Source organism: Peromyscus leucopus, chromosome 8a (genome assembly GCF_004664715.2).
Source record: "Peromyscus leucopus breed LL Stock chromosome 8a, UCI_PerLeu_2.1, whole genome shotgun sequence".
Lineage (NCBI taxonomy): Eukaryota > Metazoa > Chordata > Mammalia > Rodentia > Cricetidae > Peromyscus > Peromyscus leucopus.
The window spans coordinates 33,204,562-33,227,195 of record NC_051085.1 but is presented as its reverse complement, the minus strand read 5'-3'; the positions used below and the strand labels follow the sequence as shown (position 1 = coordinate 33,227,195).

General features: G+C 38.4%; 1 protein-coding gene across 3 annotated transcripts in view; it reads right to left on the bottom strand.

Moving 5' to 3' along the window:
- Positions 1–22,388, bottom strand: part of Shprh (SNF2 histone linker PHD RING helicase) — a 71,132-nt gene extending 48,744 nt beyond the window's left edge. For 2 of the 3 annotated variants that reach the window (XR_005090238.1, XM_028861152.2), the window contains exons 1-11: positions 22,181–22,295; positions 19,646–20,295; positions 17,160–17,289; positions 14,470–14,688; positions 10,328–10,406; positions 9,213–9,363; positions 7,774–7,882; positions 6,962–7,218; positions 3,272–3,928; positions 1,396–1,647; positions 317–395 (exon numbers count right to left, since the gene is read on the bottom strand). Coding sequence is in view for 2 of the 3 variants with exons in the window: in XM_028861152.2 (XP_028716985.1) it covers positions 317–395; positions 1,396–1,647; positions 3,272–3,928; positions 6,962–7,218; positions 7,774–7,882; positions 9,213–9,363; positions 10,328–10,406; positions 14,470–14,688; positions 17,160–17,289; positions 19,646–20,263 (2,551 nt within the window). In the remaining variant the exon portion in view is untranslated. The other variant, XM_028861153.2, reaches the window with a different exon arrangement.
- Between the last annotated feature and the right edge of the window lie 246 nt (positions 22,389–22,634).

Here is a 22,634-nt window from a genome sequence, read left to right as displayed (position 1 = left end):
GCTTTCCTTTCTTCTCAGGTTCTAAATCTTCTTTGGAATTCTGGTTGACTTGAGACCTGTATCTATACTGTGGAAGGGGTACAATATTTGACCAATGTAAAGCAATGGGAATGCTCACTATGTATTTGTCCTCATGTATCTGAAGATAATATCACCCAAATTCTATTTACAAAGATAAATGCTTTAAATTATTAGGAACAAACTTTAAGTACACATATACTTAAATAAAGATTTTGACAAAAATTAAGCATTGCTGTATTTGCCCCCCAAACAAACAAGCTCATTAAGTCTGGTGACTGTGGAAAGTCTGTATTACCCTCCAATCCTCTCTGTACTGGAGTGCCACTGATGCACCACCGATTAATCCCGCTCAAACGCTGGGCCATTTCTGCAGCCTAATGAAAGAAAAGTATGAAATAAAACACAGAAATCAGTCATACATTTCCTCATGAAAACAGCCACTAACAGCTGCATTTCCATTAAGATACATCTGCTTTTATTTAATAGTTATCACACTCACTGCTGAATGTCATACTTAATAAGCCAGTACCCAATACAGTGGTTCTCATTAGTAGGAGCTCACTGCGAGCCACCCTGAGATGTAGGGATAGTTCAAGAATGCAGAGAAGGAAAAAATATCCTGAATGAATACACCCCCTTCACCACTCCTTCCTATAGAGGTAAGCTTCTGTATGATGAGATATGATTCATCAATTCAGTTCAGGTTGTAGACAGGTCAATGCAGACAGAATAAAGATAAATAATATGAGACTGGGGAGATAGCTCAGGCAGTAAAGTACTCGCTACAATCTAGGACCTTAGGTTGGATCCCCAGCACTGAAGAAGGAAGCAACGTGCACCGTGGTTGAATCTGAGCGTCGGAAAAAGAGCAGGATGATCCCTGGGGCTGGCAGGCCAGCCAGTCGAGCTAAATGAGCAAGTTCTAGGTCTAGAGAGACCATCTTAAACAATAGTGTGGAGAGTCACAGAAGAAGACCCGAGATACACATACACACAGAGATAGATGTAATAAAATTCTATACCATAAAGTTTATTTTCTGAAGTCATCTGCCAAAGTCAACCTTGGATTAAGGCTACTAAGAACATACTAAGAACATAACCTTCAGGTTGGCTTAAATGATTTAGAAGTCCCTAAACATAGTTTGCTTTGAACTGTCATACACACATTGACAACCAAGTCTCCAAGTATTCCATAGAGAAGTATCATTCAGAGAATTAGAGTTAATTTCAAAGGATTATGTAGTTCATAACATAAGAATGTTTAGCAAAAAATGTTCAAACAATATCACTAGTGTGGGTTAACTAAATTTCAACTACTGAATTATTCACGTTCTTCCTTCATCAGCACTCAAAGGATGTTGGGGAGATTCTTACTTTTACTGTAGGACATTCAACCATCTGGGCTTCATCAAGACAGATTCTCCACCACTCCACCGCTACCAGGGGGCTGGGAATAGCCATATAGCGTTTCTGGTTCCTCAGGCGACGCCCATCCTCACTATTGCTATGTGGGATATCAACATAGTTTAGTTCTGAACGAAGGACATCATAGGTAATGATAACTATATCTTGTTCTGCCAAAAAATGAGGCTGTAAAAAGCCATCTTTCTTCACTCCTTGATATACCTGGGAAATAATCAGAACCAACAGTTATTATAGAAAACCTTGACAAAGGCCATAGAAACATTCACTTATTATATCCCTACTGAACTGAGCCCTTTCTAAATTTGTATTTGGACACACACACTATAGACAGATTGTAAGCTGTCTAGAGAAATGTTATGGTCTACTGTGGGAGCCATGTGACATAAACAACTTGAATGGAAATATCACAAAGCAACTGTGGCAACGTTAGTGGAAAGACCAACTGTGCAGCTGACCATGAACTCGGAGGAGCTAATGTTTCAGTTACTTTTTGAAGCAATGCTTAGATTTCTTTCAAATAGAAAAAACGAGGAAAGAATGTAGGCAGGTTGTTAAATGGACTCAATAGGGGTGTGAGCATATAGTGGAAAAAGAGGAAAGAATGTGGGCAAGGCCGACAGATTTGATAGAGGTGTGAGAATACAGTGGTTGGGAAAGTAGAGCAATCACAGCTATTATTCATGCAGTATCGTTCTTGTTTTAGATACCGTACAAAACACTGTCTCCAAACTTCAACATCAATACTGTTAGGTATTATTACTCCTTTCCCCCAAAGAGGAAACAATGACCTGCTCAAAACTGAAGGACCCAAGTCTGAAAGTCCCATCCACACAGAATAGAGCTTCTTAGTGGCAAAAACATGCTTTATTTACTGTTACAGTCCCCATGTCCATGACAATGGTTGACTATGGAAAATCTACACTATTTGCATGGGAGGAAGAAGAAAAGAAATGTGGCCAACAGTAACACCCAATGACTATGGGCCAGCACTTTACTAATTTCATCTACACAGCAAGCCTGTGTGAGGCTGTTTTCGGAATTCAGTATAGTTCCTGGAAAGGATATGTACCAAATAAATATCTGCTGAATCAGGTTTTTTTTTTTTTTTTTTTTTTTTTTAAATTTTACTAATGAGGTAATTGAGACTCCAGAGAGAATTATGTATCTACAAGGTGACAGGTTAGAATGAGCATCTGCAACTACACTATGCTATCCTGGAACTGTATCTCTCTCTCAAATCATAAATGCCTGTAACAACTCATTTTCATCTTGATAATCAAGAATTTTACAAAAGCCTTCATATCAACATATTCTCAACTTCTAAAATTCAGGAGTCAGAAAAGAATATAGTCTACTGTTCTGTTTCTTCTTTCAATATCCTCTTAAAGCTCTGGTACAGCTAGTATTAGTATCATAACTAATAATTTTAGAAATATACAAACATGACGGTGATGTGGCTCAGTGCTAGAGTGCTTGTCTAACATCTGTAAGGTCTTAGGTTCAATTTATTGAAAAAAAAGTATAAAAACATTGACAAAAAACTCTGGAAAACAAAAGCATATAGAAAAGTAAAATAATACATAATCAAAATTAGATACAGATGCCTGTAATACTAGCACTTGAGAGGTAGAGGATCAGAGTTCAATGTCATCCTTGAAGCTATACTGGGCTAGGTGAAATCCTGCCCCAACTCTCCCTCCAAATAAATAAAATAATAAACAATATTAAAAATAAATGCAAACAAATTAAAAGCACAATGAAAACTATCATGAAGAAACACACATTTATTTACATGTTTCTCTCCCTCTTTAGCTCAGTGCCTTACCAAAACTCGAAGAGATGATGATCTCACATGCCGGTTGATTTCATCCACCCACTGATGGCAAATGGAACTTGGAGAGATAATCAGCGTTGCTCTTGTTGACACTGGCTCCATTGCAACAAGGCAGTGGGGGCAGTAAAAAGGCTTAACCTTCAGATTCTTCTCCTCGTAATTCACACACTTTGCATGCTGCCACAGGTGACACTTCAGACACTGAACTCTCGGCTTTCGGCCAATCTGGTCAAATTCACCACATATGCACTCAAAGCGGTAATCAGAGGACTCACAGGGACTCACAGTGTTAGAATGTGCCAACTCCTCATCAGCGGGCTTTGGAGAGCCAGCACGGTCTTGTGCTTCTGGGTCTTTCTTGTCCTCAGAGGCAGGTGCCCTTCCCGACACATCAGCATCAGCACTTGCAGCGTCACCAGCAGCTGGAGAGTGAATTTGGGGATCTGGACTGATAGGCTGTCTCTTTTCCTTCTTAGGGAGGAACACAGGTTTTTTCTTCAATTTACTACGGCTTTTTCTGGCCTTATAGTAATAATAATAAGGATCATCATCATCATCAGAGGTGTTTGATGGCAGGTATTCAGAGTCTGTGTCCTTGTTCACTGATTTCCTTAACTCCTTCTGAATTTTCCTTGGACTCCCCACCACCTATGAAAAAGAATTGTTTAATTAACACGTGTCAATAAAGTTATAACTTGGAAACTAAACTCTAAACTTTATATATTTACAAACAAATTCAACAGTCTTTACCCAAGGAGAATTGTTCCTGACAAATGTTCTCTAATTTACTCTCTGAAAGACATCTTTCCGTAATCCTCAGAAAAGCAAAGGCTCTACTTCATCCCTATAGAGTTTTGCTTTGAGATACAGATCAGAAAGATAAAGGGAGATTACCTCATTGTTCTTAATGATTTATGATTTAAAGTCTGCTTAAATCAATCAAATAACAGAAATTTAGAGTACATACAATACCAAGTCATCAAGTACAAAAACCGTGGAAGTTAATCTACTATTTACTGCAATCAGTAAACAAACTCCTATCTTTGCCCTTTCCATGTGTGCCTCCTGCCACCCATGGTTTGAATGTCAGTTCTGGGCCAGGCATTGTCTTAGGTACTAGGGTATAAAAAAGAAGTACATTTGGTATCTGTCTCAACAGCTCTCTGAATAGTCAAAGCAAAAGTGAGCTATAGAAATGCCTACAAAGGGCACGGAACACAAGTGGAGTGTGACAAACAGGTAGGTGATAGGAACAGCTCTGGGAAAAAGGTGTCAGAACTAAGGGCAAATATAAGAGCCAGGCGACTAACACAGAAACAATGGCACTGGTTGGAGATTTCCCCGTGTGGCAGAGGGATTACAAAAGCACAGCTCACTGCAGTCTTTTGTGTTGCTTGGGCACAAGGTGGACATTACCTGTTCCAAAAGATGAAGAGGGAGTGTGTGTGTGTGTGTGTGTGTGTGTGTGTGTGTGTGTGTGTGTGTGTGTGTGCGCGCTGTGTGTGTCTCCAAAGAAAAGGCTTTCATAATTTGATTTGTTGTCAGTAGTTGTTCCTCGATAATGTTTACATGTATTGTGATTATATTTCTAAAAGCAAATTGAAATTACTGGCCCAATGAAAATAGGTATATATAAATTTGAGGCATTAACATTGCTAAAGCTGGGAGCAAAGTTTGTAATTGCAGACAGTATCATAACAATAGACAAGTTATCTTAAACTCTAAGGCATATGAAAACAACTAATTTTAGAGTTCATCCCATTGAGTATTTTTAATGAGTAAACCACATTTCTCTGGATTCAAATGTAACTAAAATAGTTACTACTTTTGTGACATTTACATTCAGAAAGTAGAAAACATAAGTCACTGGGATAAGGTTTTTCCTTACTTGTTTTTGATTTTTGCCTGCAAACTTTAAAAGCTTTAGTGTCAAGGTAGGATCTACCTATTTATTCTGTATGGCAAGGGGTGGGGTGGGTGGTTTTTGGTTATTTGGTGGGTTATGGGTGTTTGACTTCATTTAGGGGAGTTGGTTACAAGTTGTTATTGGTCATGGTCAAAACAATAAAACTAAACAAAGGAAGTTAGATTCAGGGATCTCTTTCTGAAGAGAAAATGGGGGATATAGTATAGAAATGACGGTATAAAAGGGTGGACTGTTGAGTCGTTTACATAACCACTACTCTCAAATATTTTGCATTGGTATGGATTTTAGTATATTGATACAAATTTAAAGCTATTTTTATACCGTGTATATGTTTCTATTTTTGTTTAAAGTATTATACCTACACAGCTCATTTAAAAATATAAAGTTTTTAGTTCATGAAAGCTATTTAGGATAATAAAGAAATACAGGTTAATGGTTAGTCATCTAAAACTATCAAACTTATAGTCATGTTAGGTATGTTTTCAAGACATACAGAGATACATTTTAGATAGACAGGTGATCTTCAAACACTTCAAAGATCTAAAGAATATGGTATTTAAAGTTTTTAATAACATAGGCTTTTCATGACAGTAAGACCTGTCTGCTGCTGGCAGTACCAATTTACTTCAAAAAGAGATGATGGGCATCAAAGAACCTCCATATGGAGTTTGCTTTCTTTGTGGCAAAAGCCAGCCATTTGGGTAAGAAACTGCTCTTGCCTTGACTGCTGACAGTGTGTTGGCCAAATTGGACAAGCAGGACACAAAAGAAAGAGATTGCCAAGGTTTGCCAAGACGTGGTAGGACAGTCCTTCAAAAATCCTGCTTCACAGAAAATGTCAGATATTTTAGGCCCACAGGCTGAAGATGGATGCTTCAATGTTACAGAGGAATGTTGAGGTGACTGTCCAGACAGCCTGATATCTATCATTTCTTAGTTTTACAAGTTGTTTATTTTGCACTTCCTGTTTCCTCAGGTAATATTTTATCCTTCTTGGGTCTCTGATGGAGATTGAAGACTAGATTGTTATAGTTTTACAGTTTTCCTTGTTATCAAATTCAGAAAAGAAACTTACATAAAAGATGTAAAGTTTGTAAGTTTGAGAGACCCATAAGGCTTAAATTGTTTATGTAAAAAATGTTTTGAGGTCTAAAAAGATAGTTTTAAGATTATAATACAAGTTATGATAGAAAATGGTTTAGGTATAACACTTTGGGCTCATCAAGAGAGGACAGATAATGGAATATTTTCTCTAAATTTGCCAAATACAAACAGATCGAACACTGTAAATAGAATTCTTACCTGCTATTTGATAATGTATATAGTTTTAGTGTGTAAGAGTTAAAATCTTTCTTTTTTATTTAGACAAAAAGGGAGAAATGTTGTGGAATATTTCTTTACACTGTGTTAAAGATGTGTCACTGTGATTGATTTTAAAATAAATCTTAAAAGCCAACAGCTAGGCAGGAGGTATAGACAGGGCTTCTGGACAAAGAGAGCTCTGGGAAGAAGAAAGGAGTCGCCAGCCAGATGCAGAGGGATCAGATATGCAGGAGGAGAGGTAAAAGCCACGAGTCATGTGGCAACAAATAGATGAATAGAAATGGGTTAATTTAAGTTATAAGAGATAGTGGGAAAAGCCTAAGCTATATGCTGAACTTTCATAATTAATAAGTCACTACGTCATTTTTTGTGAGCTGGTGGCCCAAAGAAAAATCCTTTTACAAGTATATTTACTTAATAAATGCTGTTACCTGCTTCTTTGTTTTATCACATATATCTTCTTCCTTGTAATTCTTCCCCAGTGTAAAAGTCCCAGAGAAACCATGGCCTTTGATCTGTTTCACAAGACCTTCCAAGATTAAACATTTTAGCATCCGCTTCAAAAGACTCCGGTTCCGCTGAACATCGTATTTGTATATGGAGCTGACATACTTATAGATAGAAAGAATAGAAACTCCTTTTTTCCCATTCATTTCTTTCACAGCTGTTAGGATCATCACACGTGTAGCTAAATGTACAAGGTGATAAACAAAAGGATATGCTAATTACCCAAAATAACTAAGATAAAATGTCAATCTGCATTAGGGACTGGGTTAAGAAAATAAATAAAAGATGTAGTGCACTCTAGTACCATTCCAAAGAATATATAATAAAAATTGACCTTAAATTAAGAAAAAATTACTGTAATAGAAGTAATTTAGCAAATAATTATTCAGGCTAATTTGTCTGACAAAACAACAATCATTCAAATTATAAAGCAAAATCTCCTGAATGTCCTAGTATATTCTATGCTACCATTGCTAAGGAAAATTAATCTGTTAATAGAAATCATAGTAGCTACACTTGAAAATAAACAAAATTGAAGAAACTTAAGTATAACAGACTGAACTAGTAGTACTGGGAGCAACTCTTTATTTTTGTTAATGTAACTTGTAACTATGCTCTTATGTTAAATACAAACAATTTAAATAAAAACCAGTTGTGATTATTAAACCTTTCTGAGGACAGTACAGAGTGCAGTAAAAATCATGTAAAAGACGCTACTTGAAGAAACCACACTTACGGGGGCAGTGCACTTTTTCTTTTGGTTCATATTCTGTATCCTGGATTTCTCTATTTTTTAATTTTCCTTTGGGACAGTGAGATGGGATGAAATAATTCACCACTTTCCCCTGAAATACATGACATTTGGTAGTTGAAATATTTGGTATTCAATATTTTGAGTATTATAATTAACCCTTCTTCTATTAAAGAAATGGAAAATAGTCATATACAACTATAAAAGGAGATAAGTAAATGTCATTCATTATATATTCATTATATAAACTTTTTTTTTTTTTTTTTTACTTTGGAAGCTTGCAACTAGCCATCATTTTTTTATTTGTGTATACTATTTAAATTAACTAAACATAGGGAATTTCTGAAAGAAACTTAAAGACACATTTTAAAACAGAATTGAAATATTTATAATAATAAACATTAATTTGGAAATAAAATATGTAATGAGCTTAACATCTCAGAAAGAAGTTATTAATACTTCACAATGTCTTTTTTAAAGACTTATTTTTGTTTTGTGTATAATGGTATTTTGCTTGTATATATGTCTGTGTACGACATGCATGCAGTGTCTACAAAGGCCAGAAGAGGGAGGGGCATCACCTGGAGCTAGAGTTACAGATGGTTGGTTAGTTGCTCAGTTGGTGGGTGTGGAAATCCAACCTAGGTCCTCTAGAAGAACAGCCAGAGCTCAGAGTTCCTAGCTGCTGAATCATCTCTCCAGACCTGCCCCCATTATATATATGTAAATATATATAAATTTATAAAAATAAATTTTTCTTTTCCATTTACTATTGAAATCTCTAAGGTTTACTTTGTATATGTGGACTTTCCAACAGATTACATACATACTAAGATTGTGGGCCTGTGGCTCCTGAAGGTTCTTAAGTGGTTCTACCTTTGATTAGTGGGCTAAAGTCAGCAGGGCTTAATGTGCTGGCTTCAGGTTTCACTACTGGGAGATATAGGAAGTTATTTTTTGTAAACTCTAAAATTCATATATTTAGATAAAATCTATTCCATCTAACAATCTATTACTATTAAGCTATCAGTCAACCAATAATTTCTACTTACCAGAATCTGAGGTTTGTAATTAAATAGACAGTTCTTAAAATATTCAGTGGCAATTTGGACCTTATAGTGTTGACAAGATATCTGAAGTTCCAGTAGGACTTATTATAAAACAGTTCTTTGCTAACTAGTTGGGAGACTGGTAACTTACTACATATTCTGTTAACTGGTCTGCATCACTCAAGAAAAACCTGCTAGGAAGCCAACGTCCCACTCTGCAGTCACTTGAAGGTAATCAAACATGAACACAAGCCATTGCCATATAATGCACAGAAGGGGTTAACCTGAGGGCCAAGTAAATGGTCAATGTTCACTGTAAGGTCTCTTAACACCTCATGTTCCCGTCCTCCGGAGCAGTGCAGTATTTCTTTGTACCTCAGGAAGAGTGAGACCATCTTGTTTGATGTCTTGTCGAGTATGTGTCAGAATCAGAGCCAGAACTTCCACTGTCTTTCCGAGACCCATCTCATCTGCTAAGATTCCACCAAGCAACTGTGGTCCAGCATGTGGGAAATCACGAATGATGCTAAGAGAAAAGACAGTTCAAGAATTTAAATAAAAGTTATGCTGTCCTTTATTAGTATTCCCAAAAAGAGAACAGAAGAATGCTAAAAACTTAAAGTTTATTGAAACTTCATTTAGGAGACAACAATTCAAATTACAAATCACAGGTAACATGAGTGAAATAATAACAATAATCTAGCAGACAACTAAGTGCAGAAATAAGAATGGTGTAGTACATAATGAGCATTTTGTCTATTCTATAAAAAGAAATGTTATGCAGGCTGGCAACATGGCTCAGCAGGAGAAGGTGCTTGCCACCAAGCCTTATGACAAACATGAAAGAAGAGTCTCCTGCAAGTTGTCCTCTTCCTTCACAGGTACGCCATAGCACCTCTCCTTCCCTGGCCACAGAATAAATAAATATATGTCATTTTATACATTTTAGAAGGAAGCACTTTTTCCTTTTAGGTCCTTATGGACATGTGATTAAAAATATAGAAGACAATAAATATTGATTTATTTATTATGATTAAAGAATCTTATATTTTTTTAATCTATAAACTGATAAATTTAATGAAAATTGTAAAAGTTGGTCTTTTATAAACAAAATAACATTAGTATCTGAGATATAAATCTCCCCTCTCCTTTATTCTTTCCCTCTCAGAGGTAGGGTTTCACTATATTGCCCTGGCTGGCCTGGAACTCTCTATGTAGACCAAACTGGCCTCCAACTCAAAGATTTGCCTGCCCATGCCTCCCCAGGTGCTGGGATTAAAGCACATGGCTCACCATGTCCAGCCATGACAAGATTTTGTCAGTCTTGATAACTCAGCATGAAAAATGACAAGGGCTTTTATTTCTGAGTCTATCCTAGCTACAGAAATACACAGTAATTTAGCATTCCTCAAGACCGTGAACATGTGTTAAAAATCTCATAGATTTTACTGCATGTATTTTAAAAATCAGCATATAAGATTTTGCCTTACCAGCCTGTATATGGATTATAGTAGAGTTTCAAACCATCAGGTGTAACAATTTCTCGCCACAAGAAGTGCAGGGAGTTGTCTAAAATAAAGTATAACCACATAAGAGTTTTTGTTTTGTTTTGTTTTCTATCACATATTGATACTAAAATAAAACAAACAGAATGTTATGGGATGCTGACTCAGGAGACCCATGTCCTTGAAAAGCTCACTCAGGAAAAGCTACATATTTGCCTCTGACTTAGCACATGGGTAAAAGGCCACGGTTCTCTCCAGTTCTTTTTAAAAAATATTCTTCTACTATTTGCCAGCTCCCTTGCTTTGGTACACATCCATATAAGCGAGTAATAACACAGAAAAGGGAAGCACAACAAACTGCTGAGGGTCACTAGGAAAACTAACACACAGCACCAACTCAACCTGAAGGGTTGGTTACCTTTAACAAAGCACCCAAGAAGTGGGCAACTTCTTTCTTTCTTTCTTCCTTTCTCACTCTCTCTCTGACAATAATTTTTTTTTCTCATACAATATATTGATTTAGATTTCCCCTCCCCAAACTCCTTCCAGCTCTTTCCCACCTACCCAGATCTACACCCCTTCTTTCTCTCATTATAATACAAACATCTAAAAAATAAATAAATAACAAAAATTAGATAAAAACAAGCAGAAGAAAAAGAGCCAAAGAAAAAATACAATAAGCACATTTAGACACACATACACATGCTTGCACTTGGTACACACAGAAATTCCATAAAAGCACAATACCAGAAACCATAATATATATGAAAAGGACCTGTAATGGGGGGAAAAAGCTTGACAGCAGCATTATATGCATTATGACACAAAGAACCTCCAAAAATGTCAGAGTTCATTTTATATTTATCACCTACTGCTAGGCATGGGGCTTGCCAGTAACAATGGTTTGTATACCTAGTGAGACTCTGCTGGAGAAAACTAATTTTTCATTTGCACAATTCAGAAAGATTCTGGGTTAGGGAAGCCCAGCTAGCTCAGTTGGTAGAGCATGTGACTCTTAATCTCAGGGTCATGGGGTTCAAGTCCCATGTTGGGTGGCTTATCATTTAGCAGGATTGAGGTGGCTCATGCCAGTCATATTTGCTACAGGAAGTAGAAGCAGGAAGATCACAGGCAACTTTAAAATAACTCAACAGACCTATGCTACTTAGCTCCAAGATTTATCTTAACTGTAACCAACCTGCCATATGGAGCAGAGAGTGAAAAGAAAGATTCACTTCACTTAGGAAAAAGAAAGCTCAAACTGTAATATTTAAGTATTGCATTTATCTCAACCTTCTTTGGTCTTTCTCTTTAATCTTTTAATTTACCAAATAGGAAATCAGTCTCTATCAATAAAATGAAACTAAATTCTAAGGAAGTAAAGATGACATAGGAAAACATACGGTATTTATAAATGGAAAAATGCAATTCAGAGAAAACCACACAGAGCAGAGGAACGGCTATGTGTCACATGGAGATTTAATTTAGAAAATCTAGTCTATAGATTAAAAAAATGAGTTCCTGATATGCAAAGTATAGACACACTTCAAAAATGTCATATAAAAAAATGAAATCTTTGCTCAAACTGTGTGCAGATGTAAATGGTTCATTTTCCCCAAACAGGCCAAGTGATGGTGGCAATGGCTGCCTCTTGAAGGTAGAACCAGAGCTGACTGGGCCATAAGCAAATGTCTTAAGGCAGTGGAATTTTCTGCACCAGTACTACTGTATAAAATATAATGAGTCCCATATATAACCTTTAATTTGCAGTTCTTATTATAAAATAAGAAATAAGTGAAATAATTTTAACAGTCTACTTTACCCTGATAACTAAAATATTATTTAATATGTAACCAATACAAAAATTAAAGGGTTTTACATTGTTTCCTTTTTACAGTACTACATGAAATCCAGTGTGTATTGTAAACTCACAGCATATTTCAATTTTTCAACTCTCAAGAACCATATGGAGCTAGTACTTACTTTGGCATGGGTCTAGTTCTGTTATATGGTGCTATGGTTTGGCTCTGATTTGTTCTCCGATGACTCTTATGTTGAACACTCTTATTGTTGCCACTGAAGCAATGCTTGGAGGTGGGGGCTTAAGGGAAGTGACTGGATATCATAGCGCTAGCTTCATAAATGGACTAGTTTATTAGTAGGTTTATTAATTTGAGGGCTTACTTGGAACTAGCAGAAACTTTAGCAATAAGACCCAGTTAAAGGGAGTCAGTTGGTCCTGACTGGGACTGTCCTTGGGGAATGTATCTAGTCCTGGTCCTTTCATAACATGTTCTTTGCTTCCAGGCTACAAAGAGATGAAGAGCTCTTCAGCCACATGTCACTGTAATGATGCAAACATTGTAAACACACCTAATATGCTCAATGACTAAGACTGTACTGAATAATTTATATTTTCAGTACAAAATATCATACAGGATTTTCACAACCAGAGTGTGTAATTGTGCACTTATTTCATACCATTACAACTCAATAACTATATAATCAAGTATTGATATGTAAACTTGAAGCTTTCCTTTCTAAGCACTGGCAACTCAGGTATACTACACCAAAGCTGGCTAAAATTCTTATAATTAAAAAAAATTCTAGATGTATTTGATTGCATTCTTCTAATTCTGAAACAAGGTATTTTCTTCCCTGTAAATATCTAATCTCTCCTCAGGTCCAAAGCAATGAGGCCAGTCACTCTTGCACTGAAACCTCTCACTCTGTGATTTTCTCAACCCTGGAGATGATTTTCAGATACTCTATCGCTGTGGTAGAGGGCTGACAAAAACTGTTTGCTGACTCTAAGGATATAGATTTGTTAAATGCATCAAACTTAAGCTTTAATTTCAAAGCATTTTGTTGTGTATAAATTATACCTTTCTGTAGTTATGTATCTAAAGAAAATTATTTCATTTTAGAGAAAAAGTAATACGACCTTTGTGGGACTTTAAAGAACTAACAATTTCCCAAACAAATAATTGAGAGGAAAATACTGAATGAGAGATCGGCAGTGAAACATACAGATCATGAAACTTGACCAAGAGCATCCAGCTCCAGAGTTGAATGTTTGTTTCAGGGCAGGATGGGAGAATGAAAGACTATGAATGAATGAGAATGTAGGAGACAGGAAAATAGAGACAAGGAAAGTAATTTTGGAAGAAGACAAATTTACTGATATTTGAAAGGATCAGGAGTAAGGAGAAATAATATTGCCTATAAACTGATACTGTCCAAAATGAAAACATAAAAAAAAAAAAAATAGGAATACTTGGGATAAATAAATAATATCATCCACCACTAACTGAGTAAATCTTTACAGGAAGAAGTAGAGCTAGTGAATAACTCATTTTTAAAGAATTGTATGAAAATCTCAAAATCTGTCTACTCACTTAAAAACAGTGCTGGCATGGTGGTGTGCACTTTTAAGCCCAGTGCTCAGGAGGCAGAAACATGAATTCTCATTAGAGTTTAAGGCTAGCCTGGTCTAAACAGTGAGTTCTAGGACAGCCAGGGGCTACACAAACACCCCGTCTTAAAGCAAACAAACAAAAATATTAATAGAGCACACCCTTCCAATAAATTCCTTGGTTTTATTTATTTTGTGGGGCAACCAAAAAAATTTAAACTAGGAAAATTAGTCACATTTGCAAATCTGCTCTGTTGCTAACATTTAGATTCTTACTCATAACTAATCAAGTCCTAAAAGCAACAACCCCTTTTGACAAGTTGTGACTTTTTTCCTCTTTTTTTTTTTTGAGATAGCATGGCACACAGCCCAGAATGGCTGGCCTGAAATTCACATTGTGGCCTGGAATGACTTGAATTTCTCATCTTCTTGCTACTACCTCCCAAACTGAGATTACATGTAGGGACCATGATTTAAACTTATTTCCTACTTTTCATACATTCCCATTAAGGCTGAAGGAAAAAACATTTTAAACTTACACAAATAAGGAAAGTCACATATTTTTCTAGATTTCTATTTGAAAGACTTTTTAGAAAGCTATTCTCTTTTCAGTATGATTACTTGCCATTACCCTAGCACATGCCCCATCACTGACTATCTTCAACATCTTGCCTCCAATCAACAAGCCCTTCTTTAAACATCATATACTTGCCACCAGCAGGAATGCTTCTGAAATGCTCTTGTTGTAGCATCCAGTTGACGGCCTCTCTCTGGTACGGTCTCAGTACTGGGATCAGTGCAGGATGTTGGACATCCACTTGAACTGACTGTGTTTCTTGCTGGTGTGTTTGCTTCACAAAGTGATAGAGCTCGTCAATGTCCTGGCCCTCTGGCTCACTATCTGAATCATCCTCATCTTCTTCTGGCACATCTGTATATCCGACAAAGGTACTCATAACAGGATCTGCATTGTAAGCCACAAGCAATATTTTTCTATTTAAACCCATCCCCTCCCACTCTGTTTTAGACAACATTTCACAGTACTCTCTGGATTAGCCTCATATCCAAAATCCTCATGTCTCAGTCTTCTGAGGGCTGGGAATTTAGGTGCATGTGTTACAAGGCCTTCTAACCACTAGTCCTTATTGCAGGAAACTCCCAAGCACCTATTATCTCCATGATCCTGCTCTGTGTGTTCTATGACTAGAAATCCCTCCCCCAAAATATCTACCTACGCTTTCTTTAAAATAGTTCAAATGATGCATGGTATCAATGTTGTCCTTGGTATTCATGTGCTATTTTATGCTTTGGCTTTAACTACGTGTTGTAATCTATCTCCTTTCTCAATCTCCTATATGTACTTGTCACAGCTCCTCAGAGAAACTGACATGCTCTGTTCTCCTAAGTATTTTCACCTGTGACTTATAATTAACTTATTTTACTTTATACCTTAACATAAAAAATCCTTATTTTTTATGCTTATTAAAGCAAGGGTTCTCATTAATTTTTCAGGCTAAGATGAAAAAGTGGGCCCTTGGTAGCAGCAGCAGCTATTGAAGAAATATGCTAAATAATGCTAAAACCATTAATGCGTACCCAGCTGTCACATTTCACCAGATGAACACAACTGTCCAGTAGAAGACTCACACTGTACCTTGAACAAAATAAAAACCCTAAACACACTTGCATTATTCTTTCAATGTGAAGAAATAAACCATTTTTATTTCCAAATTGTTCTCAAAGAGCACATGACAAAACTACATGGTTTTATAGAACATACCTAATATGATCAATTACAAAAAGTATATGGAATAATCTACAAGTTATTCAATACAAAATATCATATAGGATTTTCACAACCACAGTGTTTAGTTATGCATTTGTTTCACATCATTACCACAAAATAATAAATGTAATCAAGTACTGATATCTAAGCTTGAAGTTTTCCTTCCCAAGCACTGGTAGTTTAGGTGTATTTCTCCATAGCTGGCTAAAACTCTTTTAACTAAAAAAATTCTAGATATATTTGATAGCATTTCTAATTCTGAATCAAGGTATTTTCTTCCCTGTAACTCTCTAACTTGCAAAATAACTTACTATTATTAGTATTGTGAAGTTTTGAAAGAATGAGTTAAGGCTTCAATTTACACACTATGTTCAAAACCAGATTTTCAAAACATTCTAAAATAAAAATGTTCTATAGGGCCAGAGCTATAGCTCAGAAATACAGCACCTGCTCAGCATCTGTGCAGTTCTAGGTTTGACACCTAGCACATAAAGGAAAAAAAGAAAACAAAGGAAAGGAATAGGGAGATAGAATATCCTAAAAACTGCACCAAAACACCAGACACACTAAGTTCTCTACCGTAACTTGGCGACTCCAAGCTGTTTCTCCAGCAGCAGAGCTGGGTGCACCCAGCCAGTCCTGTGTCTACCAGTGGCACAGAACTGGACCAGCAGTGCTTTCTACATCTGCTTCTTTCTACCACTGAGCTACCGTCTCTGATATTCACAGTCCTTAGCTGCAGTTCTAAGTAAGGATTCCCTGTCCCACCAACCAACAACCTGCCTCCTGAGATTCTCTATCAGACCGCAAAAGTGAGGTAGATAAAGGCCAGCAACAATCTCTGGTTACTATGGAATTTTGCAGAGAAGGAAGGAAGGAAAGAAGGGACCCAACCAGTTCAGATGTGTTCTGACTGCCTTTTGACTTTGTATATTGATTTTGTAAACATTTCTTGAATGCTGGGCACAATGCTAAGCAAGTACAGTGAAAAAAGTCGTATTAGTGAGGGCATTCCAGATAAGATTTTGTTATACAGTACTGTATGAAGATCATTTAAGTTCCTTCATATTTATTATTTATTTTTCAAGTTGTTATGTAGATTATTTTAAGGTGTGATACTTTTGTTTATGCTGCATTTGTTTAACTCTGTGAAGCTGTATTACTGCGCCTGTCTAAAACACCTGATGGTCTAATAAAGAACTGAATAGGTGGGGCTGGCAGGTCGAGAGGATATATAGAAAGAGAAAACTGGGGGAAGAAAAAGATGGAGGAGTGAGGAGATTTAGGAGCTAGAGAAGGAGGACTCCAGGGGTCAGCAACTCAGCTACACAGCAAGCCATGGAGTAAGAAACAAAGAAAGGTATACAGGAATAGAAAAAGGAAGAGCCTAGAGGTAAAAGGTAGATGGGATAAGTTAAGGAAAGCTGGTTAGAAACTAAGCCAAGCTAAGGCCAGGCATTCATAAGTAGTAATAAGTCTCTGTGTGTAATTTATTAGGAAGCTGGGTGGCAGGCCCCCACAAAAAAGACCAAAGAACAAACAACATGTTACGTGTACAAGCTGAAGAAAAACTGACAATCCCAAAATGCAGTTTTAAAGTTCACTTTAATAATTACCTGGAATAATAAAATTATGTAACTTTTCCATCACTCTCTTCATGAGCTGATTGAACTTTTTCATTCTTGAACTTGCATCACTCATAAAGTCTAGTCTTGCTAGGCCGGCTTCCAAGATATAAATTCCAACCTAAAAAGAATTAAAGTTTTACTAAGAATATATTATTCTTCATTTGGACACAAGAAAACCCTTGAGAGAGTCACTATTTCTAAAAAACAGAACTTTGAGATGAAAAAAAAAATGTACATGGGTGTTTTGTCTGCATGTACGTTTATGCACCACACGTGCAGCAGTACCCCTAGAGGCCAAGAGAGGACAGTGAATCCCTGGGGACAGGAGTTACAGATGGCCGTTAGCTGGCATGTGGGTGCTGGGAACCAAACCCAGGTCCTCTGCAAGAGCAGCCAGTGCTCTTAACCACTGAGCCATTTCTCCAGTCCCCAGATTCACTGTTTTTAAAGGCTTTAACAATGTCTACACCATAGGCACGAGATTTAATTTCATAAATTCACTCTGTAAATGTCTATGATGCATTATTTATCAGAAAAAATGAAAACAAAAAACCTCAATTCAACAACCATGTCACCATTTCTAAACCTAATGAACACTTGAATAATCAGTGAAGCTCATTACAAGGAAGCATTTCCTAGAAAACTAAACACACACGATCACTCTTTCGTGGTTAAGTTTGGGAATCCTTAATATCGGATCAAATATGAAATAAAAGGTGGAAGAAAACAGACCTTGACTAATGTTAAGTAAAACAATGCAGCTCATGAATCTTGAGAGCTGAAATACTCAGATCTGAGTATAGGCAATGATATTTAGGACTAAAAGAAATTTAGAAATATACGTTTTGTTTAGATTAAAATGTTCTCCTTTTTTGAAATGGAAGTCCACATGAAGCAGCCCAAATAGTTTAATTTTTAAGGTTTATAACAGCAGACAATTCTTTTTTTCATTTCTCCAGCTATCCTGGGGCCAAACTCCCTAACAACTGAACTCCTTCATGTCTTCTGCTGAAATGTAAGAATCCAGTAACATTACAGAGTAACAAGTGAGTTACATTTCAGGACTGCATGAGTTTGCCTTTTGTTCACCTGGGGATGGCTTACCATGGCAGCGACAGATAAATATTTACATTTTTATAAAAATCAAGGTCATGGAAAGTAGAAGAGATTAAGATTTGATTTTAAGGGTAGAATACAGACACACCAGCCATGAATTCTTACATTCCTGCTATCACTCTGCAAAATACTGGTTCTCAAAATGAATAGACAAGGAATTGCATGGTTATGAGTTTCACTGTCCAGGGAAAGTTAACTTCTTTATAATGCTTCCAAATGTTCTCTATTCTTTAGGTTATTTTTAAGTAAGTCTATGGCCATTCCACCCTGAACACACCAGATTGCTCCAGAAATAATAATTAGACCTACCAATACAATTGCTTTTAATTTAAGAAATGTGACACAAAGATGAAGCAACATCTTAAATTTTTCTTTCAGCCTTTAGCATAAGGCATATAATCTTTTTACAGAGTACACCTACTTACATTATCTCACCTGACTTTAGAAAAATTTATCATGAAAGGATGGGTATGGTTTACAGTTCATATAGAAAAAGTTGATATCAGAACATTTGAGTGATTCTCATATATTTACACAACTTACTGAATGCACATCTTGAAATGAATTACAAACGTTAGGTACCAGGCACTTTAAATAGGCAGTAAAGATAAAGACCTCACAGTTTAGCAAGCAAGAAGGATCTAAGATGTAAATGCAGTTCAAATAGAAAAAAAAAGGGGAAAGAAGGAAGGAAGGAAGGAAGGAAGGAAGGAAGGAAGGAAGGAAGGAAGGAAGGAAGGACGGAAATAAAATAAAAACCAAACCAAACCAAACTATGTATCAGATATTCTGGGTTGGGGCTTAAGAGAAGTTCTCCATGCGTGAGAGTCTTTCTGAACAGACTACCAGGGAACGACATAGTAGAGGAGGGGAAGAAATAACTTAGGCAGAGGGAAGCCAGAAAAGCATAGACAGAAAGACAGCATCTGTGCGGAAAACAAATTAATTCGGAATTTCTGGAGCCAGACGAAAAAGCACAGTGACAAAGGGTAAGAAGGGTCAGGGACATGTGACAGAAAGGTGTATGTCAGAGCAGGAAGGCTACACTTCAGTTCTACAATCAGGAAACTAACTCCTATCACACCATTTCTGAAACAATGTAGACAAAGATTTGAAAATACAAGGTCAAGGTGAGGACCAAAGCAAGTAACTGAGCACAGAGGCAGGAAGTAAAACTCAGGGGAATCCCCTCAGGAAAGTGCTAGAAATGATTGGCAGGAAGACACAGTCTTGCTGTTACTTAAAGCCCCATATAAAGTATTCTTTGAAACAATAATGAGAAGCTTATTGATGGGTCTTGAGACTTTCTAAGTTAACTTCGATGTAGAACCTTACAAGACACCACAGAAACTGAGTACCTTGATGGTATGATTTCCTTCAGGTCGCTGATAAAGTTTTATTCCTCTTTTCTTCTGCAGCCAGGCCAAATCCTGTAACATGTCACTACTGAAGGACGATTCCACTCGAAGACCCTTGCCATAACTATCAGCCGATTCTTTAAGCACACTTTCTTGTTTTTCCTCATCTTTACATTCTGAATGGACATAGATCAGGAACTGATTGCTTGACTCTGAACTCATCAATGTAAAACTCCTTTCAGAAAAATGTTCAACTGAACTCTCTTCATGGAGAAGCTGAAGAGCAAAATCTCCCAGCAATGCTTTCCAAGACTGATCGTCATGATAGGGAGAAATGGTAACATTCAACTTGACAGACAAAGGGGTCTCTTTTTCAGTGGATTCTGAGGTGCCCACAGCCTCTGACCGCCTCTTCTTATCTCTGTGAACCACATCTTCAGGAGGGTCATCATCTATGAGGATGCAATCAGAAGAGGAGTCTGCACCCGAGCAGGGCTGCTCCTCAACAGTCAAGGGGAGCGGTTCATTCCTCAGCTCTTCATGCATGTTCCAGTGAAGCTGCTGCTGCCTTTCCTCATCCACCTTCACTGGGGGAGCACGTTTCCTTCGGCTGCTCATCTTCACACTTTCTTGGTCAGTGAATGTGAATTCTAATTGACAAATGGAACAGTGGACATGAGTCAGAAAGACTGGAAAACGGTGGCAACACAGGAAAAGAACACCCAACACAATGGAGTCTGGTTAACATCTCTGACCTGTTGCAAATCCAAATTCCAGCACAATTAACAACATACATTTGCTAGGAAGGTTACCAACATAGAGACAATGTATCTTTTATGAAGAAATATTTTCAAACAAAAAACAGTAACACTGCATGCAATATTCATGCTTGCAGCTCCAATGTGCACCTTGGGTAGGGCCTTACTCCTCTCCTGGATATTTTCTAGGAATCTCACAAACAAGACTATGACTTCCATTCACAGTGGAAATATCATTTCCTGGGACCTAATCCAATTCTTTATCTTAACAATAACCCGTGACATCAAGCACATTCCCTTGCAGCCCTTAAACACAACATGAAATCTGTTATACAACATGAAATCTTCAGGAAGATATATAGAAAAGGAAGGGTAAATTTTGAAGAAAACTTAAATCAAGTAATAGCTGCTATGGTTTGGCTGTAAAAACTCCCACAGACTTATGTGTTAGAACTGGCCCCTGGCTGGTGGATTCTTGTTTTGGGGGATTCTGGAAACTTTAGATGGGGCCTAGGCTAGGGAGTGCAATGTCGGTTGCTGAGCCTGGAGGACCAGCCTCATTTCCTGTCCTGTCTGTTTTGTTTTCTTACCTACCCAGATGTGAGGAAGCAACCTCACCACCCTGCCGCCACCAAGCCACATTCTCACCCTCACTGTGTCTTCCCCATCAGGATGGACTGTTCCCTGAAACAACAACCCCCCACCTCCCACCCCCATAGTTTTTTTCTTCTCTGGTATTTGGTCACCTCAAGGAGAAAACTAACAGGTGAGGAACACATTAACCATGATCGCATGTATCAAATAGGCTGTAACAGTTTCACTCATCTTCAGTGGCAAACAGTTAGTTAAGAGAATCAATTGTACAAAAGGAAACAAATTCTAAAACTACACTTGGCCGGTGAAAACTAGTAAGACAAACCTCTCACAAAGCTGGAAACAAAAGCCTGTCTCATGTGTCAGTGGATTTAAACTCAGGCCACTGCTGAATAATTCCAACGTGCTTTACAATCCCAAAGCATTCAACTTCGACCGACCCTTATATAGTTTAAAATCCCTTAGAAATGCCTTTCTTAAAGAGAAAAAAAAAATGGGAGAAAAATCCTAACACACACAATGTTTTTATGGATTAACAGATTCAAAAGAATAAGAGGGGCAGCTTAAACAAGAATGAGGTGGGGACAAATTTACCCACGGGACGTGGGCAAATACAGGCGCAAAGAAGACAGAACACGTAGTAGAAAAAAAAAAGACTTCGCATGATAAATTCAGGCCATTTGGATTAAAAGGCACCGAGTTTAAATGGCCAGGGGTTTAATGTCCAATACTGGAACTCAGACGGGGGTCCCTTAACCATAAATCCCCATCTTCATTCATGAAACCTAGGGCTACGGCAGAGCCAAAGCGCACAATGCGCCCCCCAGGAGCCAGGGTGGCTCGGAAAGCGATTGCCACCGGTCTGTCGCCGAAGGCAACCGAGCACCGGGCAGCCTACCTGCAGTCCCAGGCGGGTCCCCCCTCCCAAGCCATCCTCCTGCCCCAGCTCCCGGGGCTGGCGCGCGGCAGGGGCCTCAGCGCGCGGGCGCGGGCGGCAAAGCACCCCGTTCCCATGCGAGCAGGGCGCGGCCCACGCCCCGGGGCCGGGGCTAAGTCGCCGCGGGGGGAACCCGCAGGGCCGACCCCGGGGCTCCGCCGGAGCCTTCGCTATTTCCTGGTGGCCCGGAGCCGACGGGTCCCCCCGCGACCTCTAACCTCTGACTCCACAGCCACCACGGCCTACCTCAGCCGGTACCCAAGCGCCCGTCGTCCCCAGGCCGGGCCTTCCTCACACACTGCGGACCACCCCAGGCCGACATTCGCCAAACACACACACACACACACTTACACACTCACTCACACACCTGACGGAGCTGCGCACGCGCCGCGCGGCGCGCTGGGCGGAGCGGGGGAGGGGGGGCGCCCAGGCCGGAAACCACGGCGCCGGCTGACAGGCGTCGGGTCCCCAGCGACTGCGCAGGACGCCCGGGGACGCCCCGCCCCCTTTCTCCCACGCTGGCTTCAAAAGGCGCTTCTGCGCAAGCGCTGCTCCTGAAGCCCCCCCCTCCAGCTCCGTGAGAAGACCGTTGAAGTCTCGCGATGGTTGGTCCCATCTCTTAGCAATTGTAGGATGGGCGGGGTAAGCTAATGAGAGTAAACACAGGAGAATCCACCTGCTGGCACGCCCAGCTCTTGCT